Here is a 17079-nt window from a genome sequence, read left to right on the forward strand (position 1 = left end):
CCTCTTTTTCTCTGTCTGCATTCCACAAAGAAATTATCACTTGTGCCCTTATCTTCTTCTCCCTTTACACCTCCTCCCTTGGAGAACTCAGCAGCTCCTTCGGTCTTCACTACCACCTGTATGCTGATCACACTTAAATTTAACTTTCCTCCCCTAAATTCTCACCCGGAGTACTTGCGTGTGCATCTTGTGGCCTCTCTGCCATCTTTTCCTGGATTCCCAGCGCTTTCTTAAATGAAATATGTCCAAATCAGAACTCATCACCTTTCCTTCCTTCCAAGGCCCCATCCCCTCTCCCTCCTCACTCTGTTTCGACAAAATCTCCCTCCAGGCTGTTTCTCAAGTTTTCTGCTTGCACATCATACTCTACTCCTCATTATCTGATCTACAGATGAGTCCTCATACACTATTGCTGCAGTCATGCCAAACAGCCCCTCCCAACATGCCAGGTCCCGTGCAACTCTGCACAGAGCATCTTTTTCGTCCAAAAACGCATTAGTCGCAATGCCACTAAGATGCATCGGGAGACTGCACTTATTAATTTGATGTGTGACATGTGTATATCTGTGTGTGACTGGGTCTGAATCTACCGTATATACGAAGTGCTACAATGCTGTAGCCGCCAGCTGTTTTCTACGCCAAGTTCTATTATGCTTCGTTTACAGGCTCAGTCGCTCGAAGATATACAAGTGTTGCATAACAAATTAATCAGTGCAGTATCCTGGTGCATCTTGGTCGCATCGCATTGCAACTAATATGCATTTTCAGGAGAAAAAAGGCGCAAGCAGAGTGGCATGGGACCTGTTGGCTCACTCAAGCCAGGCATCTCGATCCGTATGGCATATTGGTGCTAGGTGTATGAGGACACATCTGTATAAGTCATTCTTGCTGCATCCATTTCCGAAATAAATGTATTATTAGGGCTTTTCTCACTACTGATGCCACTGATACCCTTTTCCACACACTCATCGTCTCCTGACTCTTCCCCCTTACTCACCTTTTCCCACTTCAGTCCATCATGTTTTAACTCTGTGTCAACTTCCCCCATCTGCAACCTGCTTCACTGGCTCCACATCCAGTTCAAACTTCTGACCCAAAGCACCTACTTACTCAACCCCTCCTACATCTTCAAACTCATTGCCCCTCCCATTCCCTCTGTTCTTCCTCCGATTGCCACCTCAGCTCCACCCTGTTTACCTCCTCTCATGCTCTCCATCCAGATTTTTTCCCGTTCTGCCCCCTCTCCTTTGGAACTCACTCCCTTGCCAAGTCAGACTTTGTCCGAATTTTGCCAGCTTCATACGTTCACTCAAAATATCTTTTCATCAAAGTCTACTATCCCTCCTCCTGAATCTTCTTCTCTCCTCCCTGTCCTTCGCTTCTCCCCAGTCCAATCTCCAACTGTTTTCCCTTCCTCTTAGCATGTAAGCTCTTACAAGCAGGGCCCTCCTCCCTCATGTTCCTGCCCAGCACTATCCTTGCTTCCAATGCTTCTTGTCTTCTAGTCCCTTTCAGCGACTCTGACTGTGTGCTCATCCTTTGGTGGTTAAAGATTTGAGTGCCGATCTGACTTCCCCTTCCAACTATTCACCTCCACTTGCCTGTCAAGACACAGTGAGTTTCTAATTAATAATAATACCCCTGGTACTGCACAATTGTGTATACAGTACTGATTTTGTTATGGTAATGAGTCAGCAATTTTGGGATGTATAAGGGTACCTTCCTCCTTCCTCCTATCTTCTGACTGGTCACCATGATCTGCAGGAAAGCCGTATCCTGCTTGGCAACTGAGGGTAATTGGTACATCCTATTGTTACCCAACTACCTCTAGAAGCAACAGCTGCACTAGAACGGTTTATACAGAACTTAATGGATAAGGTTTTCCGTGGCCGAGCAGCTGACCCCAAGCTTAAATCACCCTACACAATGCCAATTATTAACTGGAGTGGTCTAAAGCACATCACTATTGGACTCTGATGCATTATCTGGAGTGAACAATCATGCTTCACAATCTGGCAGTCTGAGTGACAAATGTTGGTTTTGTGAATGCAGAAAAATGCTTCCTGTCCAAATGTGGAGGAATTATGGTCTGGTACTGTCTCATGGTTTGGCTTGTGTACCTTCGTTCAAGTGAAGTGAAATCATAATGCTATAGCATGCAATGACATTCTAGAGAAATATGGGAGTTTGAGGAGGTCCTTTCCTGTTTCAGCATGGCAATTCCTTTTGTACAAGGAGAGTTTGGTGTGGAAGGACTAGCTTGCACAGAGCCCTGACTCCACCATTGATGGTCAAACCATCGAACATCGGTGGCAGATGTTAGATGTTTCCTAACTATCGTTGGTTGATGACTATTCCTACAGAAGAGTGGAGGTTGTAACATTAACAAAGGGAGGGAATTAACTCCACACTAATTCTATAGAAAGATGGTATAGACACCTGGTGCTCCCTATTCGGCCAAATTAGGTGTGGGGCAAGCGAGGTGGAATGACAAAGATATGCTGATAAATGTATAATATGGTTAATAAAAATGTAGGAAAAACAAAACATGGTAATACATCGTTAATATGGAGGTGTCCTCCTTAAGGCTCCCTGTTTCTTTGTTGATGAGTGTTTCTCCAATCGTCAGATGTAAATATGCACGACATGGAAAGACAAGAAGGGATAACAATATTTAGCGCATGAAAAGATTAAACAATCGGCAAAATCCACTTCTATATAACCAACCATGAAATATGTATACTTCCCAAAACTTTGACCAAATGATGCGTACACCAACTCACAGGGGATAAAATTATTGAAAACACATCAAGATTTCTTTCAGATATTCATAACTCTGAACGACTAGTGAATACGTGGTGATGGATAGTAGGGCAGATTAGATGGGCCAAGTGGTTCTTATCTGCCGTCAAATTCTATGCTTCTATGATAGTGGATGCGTACCAAAACTCACAATAATGATTGGCAGCTGGAAACATATATAAAGGTTTCTTTAAACAATATTTTTCAATATATAGGTAGCTTACCAGTACTCATGGGGAACAGTACAGTAGTTCTAGGACTCATACAGAGGTATATTTTATTCTTTTTGGTGGGTAGTTGGTCTTTTCTTCACATGCATACCAATATCCGAGGTAAGTAAAATAAAAATGTATTACGTGCAGGTTCCAATACAAGAAATGTTAACAGAAAATATATGTATGTATGTGGCTGGAACGTACCCCATCCAAGATCAGTGTAGTCCAAAGGTTTCTAATAGACCCTCCCTCATAAGATGTATATAAGAGGCCTCCAATCACATCTCCTTCTATGTAAGGTCCCCCTCTAGTGGCACAATCATCTTGTGTCACCTAGGTAACTTAAACATATCTCCCGGACCACAGAAAGTTCAGATTCGCCATCTTTCCAGGGGTCACGGGGGAAGACGCCAGTGTGTTGACGCAGGCTGATCCCTATTTTTGGAGCGCCTTTATCTTTCCCACATTTACCATTGTAGATGAAAAGCAAAACTAAAAAACCCTAAACAAAAGCAAAACTGAATCTTCATAATCATACTATTTTATTTTTGGTTTAACAGATTCCGAAAAATGTGGAATCCAATTTCGTCGGCGTATTCCACCTGTTCGGTCAAAGGACATGACATTCCAATTATGTAGGGCAATAACAACTTGTTTGAGTGTGTCAAGTGCTTTGAAAGATTTAGAGCTCCATGGACTGCCCTTAAGAGAAAGAGATTTGCTAACTTTAGCAAAGGCAAGTATTTTATATAAACATACCTACCTGATTGCTTTTACACAGCTACAAATACAGAAAATATGTAGACCTCTCCATAATTGTGGCCGGTTGTGAATTTCTGTATGAAATCTACGGTATGCTGTAAGATAATGTATAAATGCATTTGTGATTGTATATATCTAAAGAAATCATTGGTTAATTTTAAGACCACTAATAATTAAAAATAATAGGGTGTAGTATTGTTAGTAGTATGGATGTGTTCTTAACGAGCAATGAATTCGGAACAGTTTTATTATTTTTATAATTTGTACCTATTTTGTCATCGCTTGTTTGTTGTGTTATGCTAATGCCAGGGGTCCCAAGAGCCCAGGTTTTTTTTTTTATATATATATATATATATTTATCCTCTTTCAAACCCCTGATTCACTTAGAGCCTCAATTTTTTACTTTCATTACATATAGTCAAATCACTTGTTAGAGACCATGGTTTCTATTATCTAAGAATTTCCTTTGACTTCTTTTGTAGAGTGCAAAAGTACAACGACATACAGAGTCGCGCCAAACAGATCCTTTCTGCACACCGGGTCCTGCGCAACTCTACTTTTTTATTTTTTTTTCTTCTTTTTCGCCCGAAAATGCTTCTTAGTTGCAATCTGATTCATTTCATATGAGACACTTGTATATCTGTGTGCGACTGCATCTGAATCTGTATATGATGTAGCGGCCACAGTTTTTTTTTTTTTTCCCACGCCAAGTTCTGTTGTGCTTTGTTTATAGACTCCGTCGCACACAGATATATAAGTTTCACATATCAACTGAATTTTGTGCAATCTTCTGGTGTGTGTTGGCCGCATCACAGTGCGACTAATACCCCTTTTACACCAGAGCAAAAACCTGGGTTATTGCTGGGTCTACCCGGGTCACAGCTCAGTGTAAAAGGGTCCCTGAAAAATAACGCAGGTCAAGTGACCCAGCAATCCAACCCAGGTAGCTACCAGGATGAACCTGGCTAATGGTGCAGTGTAAATGACACAACCCGGGTTATCTGACTGTGCTGTGTAAACGGTGTCTGACCTAGGTTGGAACCAGGTCTGAAAGCCCAGGTCGGACCCGGGTTTTTGTTGGAAAAGAGGTAAAAGATGCATTTTTGGGCGAAAAAGACGCTTGGCTCAATCAGAGTTGCACGGGATCTGGTGACTCACTTGAGTCAGTCGGCTCATGCCGCATGGCGTTTTGAGGCTAGGTTTATGAGAACAAATTACCTTACAGTATAATCTTGCACAAGTACTGTAGGCACTTCATGTGAGAACTTGCAATGTAAAGGCTATGGGACTTTTTGCTAATCATGATATGTTAGCACATGTTTGAAAGGGAGAAAATTTGTTTTTTAGGTTGCACACCAGTACCTCTGAGATAGATATATAATATACTAGTTGCAGTACCCAACTCCGCTCAAGTGGAAGTCTGTGATCTTACTTTTCCTGGGCAGCCAGCTCCTTCCCTCAGTGGGCTACACTCTGGTGATCTCTGCCACTTGGACACAAGCTCGTTTGTTCTGAGCCGCACCTCCTTCACAGGAACCACCTCTAGTGACTTGTACCGAGCTGGTCCCTCAGTTCTCTTCAGTGACTGCCCTCCTGCATTCTCGTTGCTCCTTCAGAACACTGCTAATGTTAGCTCAATGTGCTGCAAGTGAAACTTGCAGCACGTTGAGCTAACAGCAGTGTCCTGAAGGGTCGTTATGCAATATTGGGTTTAAACACCTCTTATCTGTGGATTTAAAAGTTAAGTGTGCCTATTCACCACGTCTCCCATTAGCTGATTACTGTGCCATGGTTCTTCCATGGTTAACAATAGGACTGTTGATTTAGTCACATGATGATGTACCCCTGAGGAAGTCCCGCTTTAGGGATAAAACGCGTTGGGTTTTCATCAATTTCTATGATTTTACAAATTGATGTAAGCAACTTCATATGGAATTTATTGTTCTTATAAAATAAATATAATTTCATTTTTAAAATTGTCGTGGAAGTGTTTTATCCATTACTGACAGTGGCCTACTGGCCCTCTTCTGTTTGGGTGTATTTCTGGTGTGAGTGTTTATCAGCTATATTTCAAGGAATGAACGCATATCCTGAATACGGTGTTTTCATCATCCTGTAATATCTAAAGATTGACAGGAATTCAATTCCAAAACATCTCTGAAAAGGAGAGGAAACCCACTATCTATCTTTATATCTGGGACTGATCATTGGAGCACTACGATTGCTGTCAACATTGTTTACATTACAGTTTGAGCACGCAGTTTGTTGTCATTAATTTATGCTAAAAACCCCATGCACAGTATACTAGTAATGGCGGCTCTCCGGGATTAAATAAAGAGACGACGCAACCATTACTTTGGTCAATGCAGACGCATTTTCATCAGGATTGAAACGTTGACCAAAGTAATGGTTATGTTGTCTCTTTATTTAATCCCTGAGTGCCGCCGTTACTAGTATAAAATATATATATATATATATATATATATATATACTACACCGTAAAATATATCAAACAAAGGTGAGCAGCGTGTAAAGTATTGTTAGCTCAGTACTCATAAATATTTAAATATTGTGGTCTTCCACTTTTATTATACTATACTATCACATCATATATGTAATGACCCTATTGAGTGCTTAAAGAAACAAGAAAAAAGGAAAAAAAATCAATAATTAGGGCTACTAAGTGCCAGAAGCAAGGCAGGCAATTGCAACAAATAGTTATACTGTAAAATATGCAGTCAAGAATTATCAATAAGCAATAAGTAAATCAAAGTTCATATTAAATGAGTCCAACTGGAAACTTCTTGAAAATATGCTGTACTGAGAGAATGATCAGGACTAGCCACCACGTAACGGGATGTAGTTATGAGATCCGCCAGTCTCAATCCCGACAAAGAAATCCCGGCAAAGGATTTAACATAGGCGTCGAAATACCGACATCTATGTTAATCCCGGGAGGACGCCGGACCGATCGTCCTCAGCCGCGGTAAGTATACACTTAGCCGGGGATGGTGGGTTAGGTTTAGGGACTCCCGGGGGGATTTAGGGTTAGGCACCCCCCACGGGGAAGGTTAGGATTAGGCTAGAGGAAGGGAGGGTTAGGTTTAGGCACTAATGAAGGGAGGTTAGGGTTAGGCACTAATGAAGGGAGGTTAGGGTTAGGCACTAGGGGGGAAGGTTAGGGTTAGGCACCCCTAAAGGAGCGTTAGGGTTAAGGGAGAGAGTGGTAGGGATAGTGGACTTACCTTCGCTGTCGGGATTTCAAACCATCGGGCTGCGGCAGTCGGGATTTGAGCCGCCAGGCTGGAGTCCGGTGGTCATTCATTCTGATTCCCCACATAACTACTGGTACAAGACAACCACTAAAAAAGGGGTTTGAAGTATAGAGCTCAAAGTGGAAATCTGGGAAAGGAGAGCAGGGCAGTCAGAGAGGTTAAGGGTGGGGAGAAACAAAGAGAGGGTAAAGATGGAGAACGCATACTAATATTGGAAAGGAGCACAAAAATACAGACAAAAAAAAATAATTGAAAATATTGGCTGGAGGAAATGGCCTCACCACTGTCTTAAGGTATGTGTTGTTAAGGGTTCCAAGCACAATAAACAATGCTCAGAGCGCGTAAGCTGTCCTCTGCCAGGATTTACCATAGAGTGTGGCATACCTACTTCCAATGGTGTGATGTCAGAAGCTATGACCCTCATGTGTTTTGAGTCTCTAGAGTCCTGGCCTTCATCCAAGCTGCATTGGATCTTGGACTCCGCTTTACTTGCTGAAGGTACACATCTCTGCTCTATCCATTTGGTTCCTGCGTAGAATTGCTTCACTGCTGGATGACCACACCTTCCTTCAAGGTGTCCTCCGCGTACAACCTCCCTTTGTCCCTCCTGTAGCTCTGTGGGATTTGTCAGTGGTTCTTCAGGCCTTACAGGGCACTCTGTTTGAACCTTTGAAATCTGTGGATCTCAAGTGGCTCACAGCGAAGACTCTTTCTTCAGGCTATGGCGTCTGCCCGAAGGGTATCAGATTTAGGGGCGCTCTCATGTCGCTCCCAATTTCTAATCTTCCAGGAGGACAGTGCTGTTCTTCGGACTCGCCCTGGTTTCTTTCCCAAAGTGATCACTCCTTTCCATATTAATGAGGAAATCATAGTCCTGGCCTTCCAATCACCAGACCTCTCGGTAGGTGAGGCCTCCTTGGATGTGGAACGTGCTCTCGGGATCTGTGTGGACCTTACCAGTTCTCTGAGGAAAACAGACTCCCTATTTGTGCTCTATGGATTTCACAAGAAGGGTTGGCCAGCCAATAAACAGACATTGGCTAGATGGCTTTGCATGACTATCTCACAGGCTTACAAGGAGACAGGCCTTCCTGTATCGGCTACTGTCATTGCTCATTCCACTTGCTCTGTGGGTCACTCCATGGGCAGCTTTGTAAGGCGGCCACGTGGTCTTCTGTTCACACCTTTCTTAGGTTCTATGTCTTCGATACATTTGCCTTTTAGGATGCTTCATTTGGACGCCAGATTCTCCTCTCAGCCCAGGAGTGTCCCCACCCTTGAATAACTGCTTTGGGACATCCCCAAGATCTCCCTGTGGAGCCCTATGGACCCTGAAGAAGAAAATGAGTTATGGTAAAACTTACCTTTGTTAACTCTTTCTTCGAAGTCCATAGGGTCCACAGGGCACCCGCCCTGACGCAACTGACTTCTATGGGCTATGTTTCCTGGTCATCTGTTTCCCGTCTCCTTCTATGTGAGAATGTGTTCTTGTGTGTACCAGTCTTTCTTCTCTCCTCTCCTCCTCTGGCCTTAGGCTTGTCATGACCTGAGGTCCCTCTGGCTCGGGGGCAGGGTATCAGAGTAGGGACCATTGCATCCTGGGAGCAAAGCATTAACTGTCCTTAACCACCACCTACACAGGGGCTGAGATAACTTGGTAACAAGAGGTCCATGTCTGAGTGGTGACCAGTAGCTCCACCAGCAAAAAGTACTTCTAATCACAATAATCTGCTCACTGCTGGAAGGCTCTGGATGTCCGCACAAAGCAGAATGGGGGGAGATTTGCAGAAACGGGAGCAAGTGATAATTTACAGGCATCCATCCTACGTAATCACTGGGAGATGGAAACTACAAAGTGCTCCAGCTTCACAAAAGGGGACTCCCCACTAATAGGAGACACCACACCTGAGGAGCTTGTAGAGAAATTCCAAGGACGAGTCACCAGGCCACCTATGGAGGAAATGTCTCCACACTGCACAAAGGTGAGCACACCGCGGTCAGCAACCCTGGATTAATCAGAAGGCGAGGGGATGATCTACTCAGCCCAGGCAGAAGCAGAAAGGTCCTGGGAGGAGACCGCTCCAAGTCTTCAGCAGGGACAATTTTTATGTGGGCAGCATACCCGGAGCACCAAGAGGGAGGAGAGTCAGCTGACTCTGTGTGCTGGCAGGTCCCAACCAAGAAGCAGAGGTCCAGCCACACAGCAGCTGCAAGGGGACCGGTATGTATTACCACTGACCGCATAATCTTTTCTCCCTCCTAACACTCCCTTAGAGGTGCCTAACCCTAACCTCCCCCCCCACCCCTCTCCTCCAGTGCCTAAACCTAACCCCCCCTTTCCCGCTGCCTAAACCTAAGTCTCCCGAGGGGTGCCTAACCCTAACCCCCCCCTAGCTGCTGTTTGCGCTCAGCTTTCCTTTGATCGGTAAGCCGGGTGTCAGGCTCCCTGTGTAGGTAAAATGACAGACGTCGGAATTTCGACGCCTGTCATTTGTACCTTGCCGGGGATTAGACAGCCGGGAAGCCGTCGGTCGGGATTGCGTCCGTCGGTTTCCTGACTGCTTCCCACTGCGAGAGCACAGTGTCGGTGTGGGTCGTGACCCACAGAGACTGAGGTGTGAGCAGGATCGCCAGTGCGGATGTCCTCTTTTCAAGCCCAGGGAGCGGGCAACAACATAGAAATCGATCTCCAGCATGGAGCAGAGCCCGAAAAGTGATGTATGCACTGACTGGGCATCAGGAACCTCAGCCAATTCCAGCTGCTGCACAGATGAGTCACGATTGAGTGTATAATCCAGGAAGGGACATCCACGTCATCCAATATGCCGCACCAAGGAGAAGAGGAAACATTCCAGTATGTATCAAACAATTCAGGGACTCAAAACTCCACAGCACCGACAGTGCTACATGCCATTCAGGGTAGGCACCAGCTCCGCTTACAGAGGCTTGAAGGAGCGAGAAGTTGGATCCTATGAATGACTGCTGGCAAGATGATGGAGGTGGGTTTTGCGCCAAAGCCCAGATCCCAGATATGGGCAGTTAGAAACTATTGCCTGTCTGGCAGATCACAGCCACCGATGATGTCTCCGTGACTTACTAACCACAAGCCGGGCATTAGAGAGGAGATCAGCTCCTGTTGAGACACCAGATGTGAAGCTTGACTAAAATGCAGCCATCTACAATACCCCGCCAACCGGAAGTGGTGATGATTTTTATACTTTATTGCAAAAATGGCAAGATTAAGTGCAGTATCGTTGGTACCCCCCTCCCCCAATAAATGTATTTTACTGCGTAAATAGTAACAATAAAGACCATTCATTCTTGTAATTTTCTCTGAAAAGTAGAGTGGTTCAGTGTTGTGTATTGATGTGTCCTACTTTTGGGAAATGGGGCTTTGAGCTTGCAGATAGGAGTTGCAAGTCTTTTTTTTTCCCTAATAGTTTACTACTTGTATATGCATTGTTACAAAACACCATATTTAAATGTAACCCAAATACACTAAATACTTATCTTTGCATGTGTATTTAAGCAAATAAATTATTTTTCAACAATTAATAGATATTGTAAAATTGTACCCTTTGACACCTTATTACAACATCTTACACTGTCCATTTGCTAACTTCTTAACCATTATTTGGGGGTTCTGGATAATTTCCACACTTTCATGCACTTCCACCTGTTTCATACACAGCAGAGTTAATGTGCGATACCCACAAGGTGACTGTGATATTTGTATTTGAATAGTGGGGTTTTTTTTTGGTTTTTTTGTTAAATAACTGAAACTTTTAACTATTTCAGGAACATTTGTAACATTCAAAGCATAATAGTAAAACATTTTTTTAGCATTTGCTTGTCCTGTATTGAGAGCTGCTTAAGTTCTCTTTGCATCTGTATGCCTTTCTTGTCTGACTGTGCAAATGTTTAATCCATCTATTTGGCCTGAGCAGTGAAAGGTTATGTGTGAATAAATCTTGCCCGGATGACTCTGTGTGGGAGATGCAGCAAAATTTCCAAAGGGAACAATTGGATCTTTTGCTTATAGCAACCAATCAGATTGTAGCAATCCCTTTTATAGAAAATACTAGATCAGGCATGTGCCAACCTTTAGTACAACCCAAGGCATCACCTGCCATGTGACACATTGAGGAGGGTGCAAACTTAATGCTCACAAAAACCACTGTTCAGAGGTCTGACTGTACAGTTCCACCCTCCGGAGGCAACTAAGGTGCAGTGTGGCAGCTTGACCTCATATGGCATTCAAGCATACTAAAGGAGGATGTTAACCGCTTGAGTAGCAAACAGCAGCAGTGCAGCCACGAAGAGGACTCTACAAGGATGCTCAGTTGGCCCAATTATGACGGACAGTGAATCTGTCTGTGACATGCTGTTGGTCATACAGTGTCTTTGAGGAGGAGAGGAGAGTCTAGTCCCAACTCTGGTACGTCTGGCCAAGGTCTAGTTGGCTACTAATGTTCTGGAATAAGGGGGTGCTATTTGGCATATAAAAAAACATGATGGGGCTTCTCCATATATAGGGGCATAAGGGGTACTCTGATGCCATATATAAGGTATATAGAAAAGGGGGCCCTAGACTGCACACCCTGAATATATATATATATATTATAATGGGAGGTGCAACCTGTGGAGATTATTGTTGCAAACACAAGAAGAAAAAGTACAAGTGCACAACTCCAACATTACTAATTCTATACAATACATTATGCAATAGAATTTTGCAATAAATAGAGGTTTTAGCATAATAATGGCCATGGTTATGGGCCTGCACTCCGTGCCCAGGTAACCTCTGAGGCTAGATCCCTAACATACTGGGGTTGAAATCCAGAGCGCAGGACACCCCCCAAACAGGCCCAGCTGAGCCACCCCAGGGCATCACTCTAATGAGAAAAGGTGACGTGTAAAAAAGTGTAAGATGGATAAGAGCAGCTACTGCTACATATATAAGAAGGTGAAAAATAGAGGTTTAAAAATAATACATATATATTAATGAAACAATAGAGGTGCTAAAAGTGCAAAAAAGGAAAATGTGTTTATAGGGCCTGGTTCAGACCCGCTGGCAACGGATTGATGGCTGGGCAGTGCGCACGTGCGAGCCCCGGAGCGTGTGAGAAATTCACTCGCTCCGGGGCTCACTACAAACAGGGCGGCTGTCGATGTCGATCGACAGCTGGCCCTGTTTTGTAGGCGGGGAGAGGGGGTGGCTGGTCAAACGGAGGCGTTCCTGAAGGAACGCCTGCCGTTTGAAGGCGGCCTTACTGACATCACGAGTGATGTCAGTAGTGAGCTTCCGGCTCTATTAGAGCCGGAAGCTCACTGGGGCTTGCGGCAGACGAGACCCTACCACAAGGGTCTCGTCACAAGCCCAATGATCGCGACCATCACCTGGCTGCTCGCAAGGGGCCAGAAGGCCGGAAACACACACAAAAAAAACTCCCTTCAGACCTACAAGCTGCCTCCGGCAGCAAACTGGTCTGAATCGGGGCCATAATGCGATGCCCTGAAGCAGCCCAACGAAAGCAATCCAGGGGACCCACGCCCCAAAAATCAACCTATAGCTGCACTGCAGTATAAAAATTGGGTTGACTTTTGGGGCCTGGGTCCCCTGGATTGCTTTGGTTTGGGCTGCTTCAGGGTTACCTGGGCGCATGGATAGGCCCATAACCATGGCCATGATTATGCTAAAACCTCTATTTATTGCAAAATTCTATTGCATAATGTATTATATATATATATATATATATATATATATATATATATATTTAGTAATGTTGGAGTTGTGCACTTGTACTTTTTCTTCTTGTGTTTGCCATATATAAGGGAATGATGGGTCCCTGGCATATATAGTGGCATGAGGTAGCTCTGATGTACATGTACTGTAGGTGTATGAAATGGCTCAGGGCTGGCATATAAATGTGCATCAGCGGAGTCTGTTAGAGGTAAGAAAATTGCTTGAAATTTGCCAAAAGCCGTTCAAAGTGGAAAACTGGTTGCTTCTGGTGTAGTATGGGCAGCAGCATCATAAAGAATGGTAGAAAGTGTGTACACGCTACATTTTTTGTCCAGTATTGTACCATCGAATCGGATGAAAATGAAAATCCACTACGGCCCTAACTGTGTGGAGTTTGTGTAGTCTCCCTGTACTTGCGTGGGTTTCCTCCCACACTCCAAAAATATACTGGTAGGTTAATTGGGTCCCAACAAAATTAACCCTAGTGTGTAAGCATGTGGTAGGGAACATAGGGCCTGATTCAGAGCCGGACGCTCTGACGAGCGCTCGCTCTGAATCAGGGCCGTCCTACCTATTATTGGAGCGGCCTCCTGGCCGCTCGCATAGCTGTGGGTGACCACCCACAGCTTATACGAGCGGCCAAAAAGATGGTTGCGATGGTTGCGGTAGGGTCTCGCTGCCGCAAGCCCAGGAGTGCTTTTGGTTCTATCAGAGCCAAAAGCACTCCCACAAATATCACTAGTGATGTCAGTGGGGCCGGACCCAGACGGAAGGCGTTCCCATGGGAGCGCCTCCGTCTGGGCAGCCACGCCCCCGGCACGCCCACCAAAGGGGGCGTGCTGTCAATAACCATTGGTACGAGATCCATAACGACGGCTTGGCCGTCGTTATTCGGGTCTCGCGCATGCGCACGACGGAGGCGCCTCCGTCGTGCGCATGCGCTCTGGGGCACCATCGACCCGCTTGCGAGTGCTCCGCTCGCGAGCGGGTGAGAATCAGGCCCATAGATTGTAAACTCCACTGGGGCAGGGACTGATGTTAATGGACAAATGTTATCTGTAAAGTGCTGCGGAATATGTATGCGCTATATAAATAACTGGTAATAAATAAAAATAATGAAACCTGATCTATCCATGTGACCAGTTTTCTTCTGAGAAAACATGATGGAAGCTGCGTGCACACTCTTGAACGGGTCGGCAATCGAAAGAACGTCCTGGCGATTGTATAGGTGTGTACCCAGCTAACTGACTAACCCTATTGTGGTTTTGCCCACTCCCTGGCCACGCCTCCTGGTCACACCCTTCGTCCAGGAATTTGGCCTTCCGAACTTTTCATGTCACGGCCCCAGGGAGGACACAAGTTTGACATGGCTGTACTAAATGAATGATATTTAGAATGTAATTGTTTGCTACCTTCTTTAGAAGGTTTGATACATTTCCCCCTGTGCATGCACACTTTCTGATCAGCATTCTTGATACTAAATACACAATTTGTATATGTATATACATTACTCTTTGTTCCTCTCATGGCTCATAACTATTGCGATTGTTGATCTATTTGGTATTTTACTTACTAAAGGGTTTGGCTGCCTCATCCTCTTTGGAGAACTTGTCTTTACCATATTGTTCATGTGGAGATGAAGGATTGGAAAGTAAGTAGAAACATTCTATATTGCGCTACAGTGCCACCTTTCTGTTAAATGCTTAACCATTTATTTCACAAAGCTCTCACTTTCCAAACCTCTGCATAGTTTTTTGCACCATTGACCTTTCCAGAAAGTTGGTTAATACAATAATTGTGCTTAACAACCAGGCAAAATTATTTTTCCCCTGCTTAGGACCGCTATTGCCCATTGCTGTTTTACTTATTTGTTTGAAATAAAATTATGCAGATTGAACAAGCAATGGACACAGTGAGTCATTCGCCGGCAGTATTTCCTCCAGTGAATTGCTGCTTTTATTTTGAGATTTTAATTTCTCCAGTTTCCTTGGTTGCCATGGAGATTAGAAGAATATAAATTTAAAATAGTATTTTTGAATCTGCAACGCCTTCTACAATCAGCTGTTTCATGTGCTTCACTATGTGAATTAATGAACTTTCAATTAAGTAATAGGAACTTTTTTTTGTAAAAAAAAAAAAAAGTTCCTATCAGTGAATTTATCTTGTGCCTCTCATTTGTAGATATGTGAGAGTAAAGGTGCATACACACGTAATGATTTTGTAACCAACTATTTTCTGTCAGATTATCTGTCAGATTTTCCCTTGAAAAAGTGAACGATTTTTTGAAGTGTAATAAACGATTTTTACAACGATGAACGAAAAATGTTCCTTCCCTTAATGTAAATCGTTATGTTGGACAGTCTGAAATGAACTACAAACGGGAGCGCGCTTGAACGATTTTCGTTATAATTCAGGAACTGAACGATTTTTTAAATGGTAACGACGTCGTTATAGTTAAATCGTTCAAAAAAATAGTTACGTGTGTACGCACCTTTTTAAAGCTGCATACACACACAACGATTTAGTAAATGAACGATTTTAGTAAACTATTTTCGTTAATTTTTTCAAGGGAAAAATTAACGAAAATCGTTTACTAAAATCGTTCATTTACTAAATGTAATGAACGATTTTTTTGAACTACAAACGCTTTTTGCATATTCCCTTACTGAAAATCGTTGAGTTGGTCAGTCTGACTAAACTACAAACGTGAAAGCGCATGAACGATAATCATTCATCGTTTTAACTCAGAAAGTGAAAGATTTTTTTCAACGATTGAACGATAAACGATATCGTTAACAATAATCGTTCAAAAAAATCGTGTGTATATGCATCTTAAGAAGAGTTATTTATGTAAATCTGTCCAGTAGTTTTGTATGTTTAAAAATTGCTTTAAACAGCTTTAAATCAGTAAATGTTTTGTGTTTACATTTATTGGCTTTCATTCATTCAACACTTAGTATCTTTAAATGTTAATTAAGATGACATTTTGTTTTTGCAGTAATCTGTCAAAGTGTGAAGAATTCACCAACCATTAGAACCATAAATTTCACAGGTTGTAATGTAACATGGCGAGGAGCTGAGTACATAGCAAATGCTATAAAGGTAATTACAACCATTTAAACATGCATACAGGTAGAAATACACAACATGAAAGTTTTTTTTTTTTTTTTTTTTAACTTGCCTCTTATCAAATACTGAATTAATTAATTTAAAATCATTTTAAAATGTAAAAGCCAATACTTATTTGGCAGTGAAAGGAGTTGTTATAACCCTGATATGTCACTTTGTCCATCCTATCTTACACCCAAAAATCTGATCAATTTGTATCACACATTCCAGTCTATATATACACAGTGTTGCTTGATAGTTAGTGAACCCTTCAGAATTTTCTATATTTCTTCTGAAATTTAACCTAAAACTACCTCAGATTTTCACACAAGTCCTAAAAGTAGATAAAGAGAACCAAATCAAACAAATGAGACAAAAAAATAAGACATGCTAATTTTTTTATTGAGGAAAATGATCCAATGTCACATATATGTGAGTGTCAAAAGTATATGAATCTTTACTTTCAGTATCTGGTATGACCCACTTGTGCAGGAATAACTGTTTCTAAAAGTTTCCAGTAATTGTTGATTAGTCCTGAACATCTTCTTGGAGGAATTTTACCCCATTCCTCTGTATAAAACAGCTTCAATTCTGTTATGTTGGAGGGTTTCCTCCCATGAACTGCTCGCTTCAGGTCCTTCCACAACATTTCGATTGGATTAAGGTCAGGATTGACCATTCTAAAACTTAAAATGTATTCTTCTTTAACCATTCTTTGGTCGAATGACTTGTGTGCTTTGGGTCTTTGTCTTGCTGCATGACACACATTCTCTTGAGATGCAGCTCATGGACAGATGTCCTGACATTTTCCTTTAGAATATTCTGGTATAATTCAGAATTAATTGTCCCATCACTGATGGCAAGTCATCCTGAGCCAGATGCAGCAAAATGTGACCAAACCATGACACCACCACCACCGTTTTTCACAGATGGTATGAGGTTTTTATGCTGCAATGCAGTGTTCTCCATTCTCCAAACATAACACTTCTCATTTAAACCAAAAAGCTCTATTTTGGACTCCTCTGTCCACAAAATATTGTTCCAATAGTCTTCTGGCTTGTCCAGGTGATCTTTATCAAACTGCAGACGGGCAGCAATGTTCTTTTTGGAGAGCAGCGGCTTTCTCCTTGCAATCCTGCCATGCACACCATTGTTGTTCAGTGCCCTCGTG

General features: G+C 43.0%; 1 protein-coding gene across 4 annotated transcripts in view; it reads left to right on the top strand.

The window, feature by feature from the left end:
- Nucleotides 1-17079, top strand: part of CEP78 (centrosomal protein 78) — a 76084-nt gene that overhangs the window by 3137 nt on the left and 55868 nt on the right. For all 4 annotated transcript variants that reach the window (XM_088464074.1, XM_088464076.1, XM_088464075.1 and 1 more), the window contains 3 exons: nucleotides 3578-3753; nucleotides 14379-14451; nucleotides 15799-15902. In XM_088464074.1, coding sequence (XP_088320200.1) covers nucleotides 3578-3753; nucleotides 14379-14451; nucleotides 15799-15902 — 353 coding nt within the window. The remainder of the gene's footprint in view (nucleotides 1-3577; nucleotides 3754-14378; nucleotides 14452-15798; nucleotides 15903-17079) is intronic.

This window comes from Taudactylus pleione, unplaced genomic scaffold, assembly GCF_031769625.1.
Source record: "Taudactylus pleione unplaced genomic scaffold, aTauple2 ptg001573l, whole genome shotgun sequence".
In the NCBI taxonomy this organism is placed as follows: domain Eukaryota; kingdom Metazoa; phylum Chordata; class Amphibia; order Anura; family Myobatrachidae; genus Taudactylus; species Taudactylus pleione.